The sequence below is a fragment of the Balaenoptera acutorostrata genome, chromosome 9 (assembly GCF_949987535.1).
Source record: "Balaenoptera acutorostrata chromosome 9, mBalAcu1.1, whole genome shotgun sequence".
Classification (NCBI taxonomy): domain Eukaryota; kingdom Metazoa; phylum Chordata; class Mammalia; order Artiodactyla; family Balaenopteridae; genus Balaenoptera; species Balaenoptera acutorostrata.
This window is the reverse complement of record NC_080072.1, coordinates 46,965,823-46,972,629: the sequence shown is the minus strand read 5'-3', so window position 1 is coordinate 46,972,629 and position 6,807 is coordinate 46,965,823. Positions and strand designations below refer to the sequence as shown.

Below are 6,807 nucleotides of genomic sequence, written 5' to 3'. Positions count from 1 at the left end.
ACGTTAACCATCTTCTCTGTGTTCTCTTTCATCTGTCCTATAGCAACTTATATTCTTTAAGCTTCAGGGAGGTTTGTCTTCTTTATCACATACAAGGACTGATTATTTCTGTCCATATGTTTTGTGCAAGAGCACAGAAATGAGGCAGCAAAAGCATTACTTTTCTTTGTGCTGATGCTCTGGAAAATTCTATGCCCTAGAAAGAGAGAGGTTAACTGCCCTCCCTGCCTCTACCACTCCAAGACAGAAATTAATGCTATAGAAACAGTGTTTTTTATTCTGTGTCAGCATTCTTTACTTGGTCAATCTCCTGAAATCATATGCTTATTTTATACTTAAATTGGTTTATGTACATGTGCATTTTTCTGGAAAGGATCTATGTCTTATTAGCTTCTTAGAGAAGTCAGAGATTCCGAAAAAAAAAAAAAAAAAAGAAGTGCCCTGAGCTTTGTATCCTGCTTTACTTTTTCCTGTGACTAAATCTAAGTAGCTGATTGGCTCCTTTCTCTAAACCACTTGGTGTTATGACTCCCGGATGCTTCTTGAAACTTGTTTTCAAATGGACTTGGTAAACAAGCCCTCAGCTTAGCCGAGGCATTTTGAACCATATGAACAATAAATGCATTGTAAAATTTCCTGTTTGAAAAAAGAGGCATCAGAGATAATTATGCAATGCACTTAGCTACTCAAGTTTAGTTATTCTTATTAATATTATTTATTGTTTCTCACTTCTTTTCTTCATGACCTGAGTGTGGTCACACTGGGTTTAGGGATTGTGTCCACAGTGTTAGCTGAGAAACCACCATCAAAAAATTTTTAAAACTCCGAACATTACTAAGAATAAGGCTTGGATTTAGGGCCTAAAAATAATTCAGTTGGAATGTGAAGAAGTTGAGACACCATTATACAACAAGGCTTCAGCATATTTGTATGTCTGTATATATGATGTCAGAATATGCACAATTATTACAGTGCTTTGGGGGGTTATTTTTTGAAAATTCTTGGGCACAAAAGAAGTGGATCTTCATTAACCAAAATTTCTTTTCTTCTGCTTCTTTCACTTGTCTTGCCAGTGAGATTTTAAAGATGTTTCTTCCTTCACTTCCTTCCTTCCTTCCTTGTACTCTGTGTGAATCTACAATCACTGCAACTTGAATGGATGACACTCCACGTTTACAAATCGCCAGAAGCAGAAGTCCTTAAGTTGTTTCCTTCTATATCCGATGTTTAACCGTGAATGCATTCTAGTGATTTTTCCCCCCTTTGTTAAAGTAAACGAACCCCAGGTTCCAAGGGAAAAAATAGATGCCAACATTTGGAAAACTTTATATCTTTTTTTCGACTTATACTCCACGACATTTTGGGGAACCTTCCGGCCCTTGCCGCCGACCCAAGCAAACACACACACACACACTTTCGAAGATACGGGTGTTCTAGCAAAACCCCGGGCTGCCAACACAGGACTTAAAGAATTGACGGAGTTCTCAAGCGTCAGACCTCTAAGTGCCAGAGCTATAAGGCACACCTGGGCTGATATCATTGTGCCAAGGATCTCAGGTGGGACATGGCACCGCCGCTATGCTGCTGGCGTAGGCACTGGAGCCCGGCGGAGTCTCCAATTCTGGGTTGGGTTTGCTTTTTGAAGCCTCCAGCAGCTCAAAGCGAAGTCTGCACCAAGAGCTCCGTCCCCGGTCCCTTCCCCCATCCCCTCCACCCTCGCTCTCTCCTGGAACCAGGGATCTCCTAAAGGACACAGCGAGGAGGCCACGAGGTACAGCTGAAGAGTCCTCTGTAGACCAAACCCCCCAGGGCTGGTGGGAACTGGAAGGAACGAGTCCAGACCACGGGACCTTCCCTGGCTGTGGGCCGGCGCCCAGCTGTCCTTGACCTCCCCGGCAGCCAGAGGCGCGCGCCGGGGAAATGAAAGTAAAAACCTGTCTTGGCGCGGACCCAGCTGGAAGCTGGCGACGAGTAGGTCGCATCCTCAGACAAGACTGACAGACAGCCGGTCCTGGACAGGGTCGCTGCGAAGAGCGTGACTCGTAGGGGACGAACTGAAAGGAAGCATTGAGAAATGGGAGACGAGCGAGCAAAACAGAATAGTTCGGCTGGGGAGGCTCCTGGAAACAGAGCAGGCGCTCAGTAATACCTGCTGTCTGCGGTGCGGGCAGACTAGCCGCCAGACCCGGTTTACTGCGGCAACTGCCCTGAAGCCAGACAGGCGGCCCGAACCCAGCCAGTGCGCTGCGCTGCACTCCTCCGACCCTCGGCGTCCCCAGCCCAACCCCGAGTCCGAGCCAGGAATCTGTCCCCCACCCTCAGCTGGAACTCAGGTCCGCTCAGGTGACTCGCTCGGAGAAGAGTCCTCAGAATAAATAACTTCGGAGCGGCCATTCCTTCCCAGGTGCAATGTCCACCGGTCAGTCCTGGGAGTGAAAAGGCGGCTGAGCCAGCAGTGCGCGGCCCAGGGCAGGCAAGGTCCTGTGCACTGGGTCTCAGAACCAGTGTGGCAGAGCAGGTAGGAAGCTTAGAGATCCGCTGGGGGCAAGTTATAGATGGGGAAACCAGAGAGTGGGGTGCGTAACTTCCCCAGGTTCACAAAGAATTGCCGTAGGGTGAGAGTAGAAGCTGCTCCACAGAGTTCTAGGGGTCCCGCGCCCTCCGCCTCTCAGTCTAGGCCCTCGGCTTCAGGACCTGCATCCAGGGAAGTGGGTGATAGGACACCAGAGGCCCTCCTGCAAGAAGTAGGGAGCCCTGCGGGGCTAAGTTCCCTCCCTAGTTTGGCCTCCAGAAGTTAAGTAAGAAAGTGAAGTCAAGAAGCAGTGATGGAAGAGCATAAACGGGTGACAAACGTGCTTGGGGGTGATTCATCATGAAAAGGCATAAATCCTTGGGCGGGGGCTAGGACTCTCCTCTCTCCCTCGACAAGATGATGGCCCTAGCCTAGAAAAATCCACGCGGCGCCCTAGTCCAGTCGGCCGTGCATGCTTGCGGGGCCGAGCTAGGACACTACTGTTTACCACCTTTGGTGTGACTTTGGGCAAATGCTTATCCTTCTGAACTTTAGTTTTCTCATTTCACCAGGTAGAAAGTTGATGTTACCCTCCTTGTCTAACTCAAGGGTAGGTGTGAGGATCAAAGGAGATCAGGATGTGGCCATGCTTTGTAAACTGTAAAGGGATTAACATACGTGAAGCATTAATGTGCTCCGTGGCAGTATCCTCACGTTTACAAGGGGTGAATGAAGGCTCCGAGGGCAGCCAGGCAAACTCTCAGGTTGTAACCTTACAAGGCATGATTGGATTAAAAGGGGAAAAAATGAAACTGTATTCTTCGTCCTAATTTTGGTTATTCCTTTATTTCCAAATAGGCATGCAAATTCTGAAACGTCAGGTAAGTCCCCGCCTCTAAATCCCAATTCTCAAATCAGCCTTTCCGAGCCTTGCCCCTATTGTGAAATCTTACTAGCCCATCCTCAGAACCCCGGAGTCTCGGCTAGCCCCCCTTCTCTCAGCTGTGCTCTGTGCCCTGCCCCTGAGGCTCCGCTGAAGTTTGGGGTCGCGGCCAGGTCAGGCGCCGAGCCGGCACGGGGCGCGGTCCACTCGAGGCCACAGCTCCCGAGGTCCGGAGTTCGGGTCATCCGCGTGATACCCCGCGCTGGCTCTTGCAGTTCTGTGCCAGAAGACGTTACACTCTGGGCTGCATAAGTCCTAGGTAAGGACCCCCAAGAGGTTGTACCGGCTCTGCTTCGTCCCGGCTTAAGGTCTGAACTCTGTGCCCAGTGAGTCAGGGCTGAGGCAGTTCCTGCACCAATCTCCTGGAGCTCATCTCTGAGCCCTCTAGGCATGAGGGACCCCCCACCTCACCTCCAAACCCCACACCCGCAGGCAAGCAATGCGCGCGCCCGATTGCAGAGCGCGCGCCCAAGGGAGGAAAGGGAGGGCGCGAGGGCAGCCTAGGCCCCGCCCCCTGCGCTCTTATAAAGCGGAGGAACGAGAGCCGGCCACTCAGTGGTTTCTTGGTGACACTAGGCGGAACGGGTCGAACCTTGCCACCTCTGGTTTCTCACCGCAGCTTGGACGTCGGGGATTTGCCACTGCCAGAGCGACGTCTCAGATTTAATCCTCCAAAGATCTCGGCAGATCACCCCCTCAAGCAGGTAAGCACCGCGGGCCGGGCGGGTTAAAGGTGGGGAGGCTTGCCCAGGCCGGAGACTAGGAGCGCTGGGTGAGGGGTACAATCCACTTTGGAGGGTCCTCTGCTGGGTGCGTCCCACATCCCGGGCCCAGCTCGTGGACACAGCTGGAACTACAGAGACCCAGTCCCCTCTGCTCCATCAGCCAATCCGAGAAGTTGAGCGGGGAACCTCTGGGAGCCTGGCGCGGGGCAGCGGCCTCCCCTGCGGGGCCTGTCACCCCCCTGGCGGGTGCAAATGCCGCTGGCGCCTCTCTGCGCCCCGGGGAGATAAGCGTCTGAGTCAGGCAGAGCGCGGGTTGAGCCTGCCCACTCCGGGGCCCCCCGCCCGCCTCCGTGCCCCGCCCGGCGGTGCGGCAGACCCGGGAGCTCACGCTCGGCTCCTCTTTCTCCTTCCCCAGGGTCTACGCATCGACGCCGGGATGAAGCTGGTTCCCGTCGCCCTAATGTATCTGGGCTCGCTCGCCTTCCTAGGCGCGGACACCGCACGGCTCGACGTGGCGGCAGAGTTCCGAAAGAAGTGAGTCGCAGGCAGCGCCTGCCCCAGTTCTGGTACCTGCAAGACAAGGGAAACTAACCATTGGTCCCCGAGGGGTTAGAAGTGAACAGGAGCAGGGATGGGCCAAGACCTCGCCTGGACGATTGCGAATCGAGTCTATTTGTGTTGTTTAGATGGAATAAGTGGGCTCTAAGTCGTGGAAAAAGAGAACTTCGCGAGTCCAGCAGCTACCCCACCGGGCTCGCCGACGTGAAGGCAGGGCCTGCCCAGACTCTCGTTCGGCCGCAGGATGTGAAGGGCGCCTCTCGCAGCCCCCAGGCAAGGTAACTATGCGGGGCGCCGTCGCGGGGTGGGCAAGGGGAGCCCTCCTCCATTGCCCTGGCCCTGGGGATCATCGGGGCTGTATGGCAGTTCAGATGGAGGTAGCAGTTAGCAGCTCCCTCTGGTCTTAGAATGGCTCCCTTCCCGCTGGCTGGGGCCAAAGACCTGCTTGATGGGGGTCTCATGTAGCCTTCCTTCCCTTCTCCAGCAGTCCGGACGCCGCCCGCATCCGAGTCAAGCGCTACCGCCAGAGTATGAACAACTTCCAGAGCCTGCGGAGCTTTGGCTGTCGCTTCGGGACGTGCACGGTGCAGAAGCTGGCGCACCAGATCTACCAGTTCACGGACAAGGACAAGGACGGCGTCGCCCCCAGGAGCAAGATCAGCCCCCAGGGCTACGGCCGCCGGCGCCGACGCTCCCTGCCCGAGGCCGGCCTGGGACGGACTCTGTCTTCCCAGGAGTCACAGGCGCGCGGGGCCCCGGCCTCCCGGGCTCATCAAGTGTTCGCCACCCTCCTTAGGATTTAGGCGCCTGTGGCAGCAGCGAACACTCGCACATGCATCCCGCCGGCGCCTCCCGGGGCGGAGGACTTCCCCTAGCCGAGCCTCTCAGCCTATGGGACCCGAGCTGAGACAGCCCTGAGAGACCGAGAGTCCGGGAGGCACCGTCCGGCGGCGAGCCCTGGCTTTGCAGGACCCCGTCCACCTCGGAGGCAGTGTTCTCTTCACCCTAATTCGGCCCGGGTGCCCCGGGTGGGGAGGGGGGTGCAGAGGAATCCAAAGGAGTGTCCTCTGCCAGGCTCACGGAGAGGAGAAACTGCGAAATAAATGCTGAGACCCCCCAGGGGCAAGGGTCTGAGCCACTGCCGTGCCCGCCCACAAACTGATTTCTGACGGGGTGTCACCCCACCGGGGCGCAAGCCTCACTATTACTTGAACTTTCCAAAACCTAGAGAGGAAAAGTGCAATGTGTGTTGTATATACAGAGATAATTATCAATATTTAAGTTTGTTGTGTCAAGATTTTTTTGTAACTTCAAATATAGAGATATTTTTGTACGTTATATATTGTATTAAGGGCATTTTAAAGCAATTGTATTGTTCCCCTCCCCTCTATTTTAATACGTGAATGTCTCAGAGAGGTGTAACGTTGTGTGCTGAGTGGAATGTGAGCGTGTGTGCGTGAAAGACTGGTTGCCTCTTGTGGAAGAAGAAAACACCATGTCTGTATAATCTATTTACATAAAATGGGTGATATGCGAAGTAGCAAACCAATAAACTGTCTCAATGCTGATTCATTTTCGGGTCACGAGTCTTGGGAGGGAGGGTGTCCCCAGTCTTGGTCGGCCCGGGAGCCTTGGGGTCCGGCAGCCTTGGAGTCCAGCCGCCTGGCGTGGGAAGGTAGCACGGCTGCGCTGGCGCGTGCTGGCTGCTCTCCGCGCTGGCTGAGCTGTCGGAGTAACGCTCTCCGGTGGGACGTGCGGAGAGCGTGTCTTGCGTGCGGGTCCGGGCTTCGAGGAGATGCTCCAGGTCGCAGCCTCGTGTGGCGGCCGGGCCGGTTGGGGTAGGGTGAACCCTTAGTGGGGAGGCGAGCCTGGAATCTCCCGATTACGCAACAGAGTCCCAGATTTTATGGAGTTGCTCACGGAACCCTGCGCAAAAGCGCACCTCGGAGAGTTGGGGTGGTCTCCGAGGTCTTCCAGCTGAGGAGTGTCCCCCTGCTGCAGCGGGGCTAAAGTTAGAAGCGACTCCAGCAAAAAGTGCGAGCTCCTCCGGGAAATCCGCAGCCGGGCCA

The 6,807-nt window shown here is 54.7% G+C and overlaps 1 protein-coding gene across 2 annotated transcripts; it reads left to right on the top strand.

The window, feature by feature from the left end:
• The first annotated feature begins 4,000 nt into the window (after window positions 1-4,000).
• On the top strand, window positions 4,001-6,306 carry ADM (adrenomedullin). Of its 2 annotated transcripts, none has more exons than XM_057552955.1 (4): window positions 4,001-4,159; window positions 4,596-4,714; window positions 4,867-5,016; window positions 5,226-6,306. In XM_057552955.1, exons 2-4 carry the CDS (start codon window positions 4,617-4,619, stop codon window positions 5,539-5,541), a joined length of 564 nt encoding a protein of 187 aa, XP_057408938.1. In that variant the 5' UTR covers window positions 4,001-4,159; window positions 4,596-4,616; the 3' UTR covers window positions 5,542-6,306. The 2 variants fall into 2 exon arrangements, with proteins under 2 accessions (XP_057408938.1, XP_007172849.1); XM_007172787.3 differs by having other exon boundaries at window positions 5,223-6,306.
• Window positions 6,307-6,807: the final 501 nt, after the last annotated feature.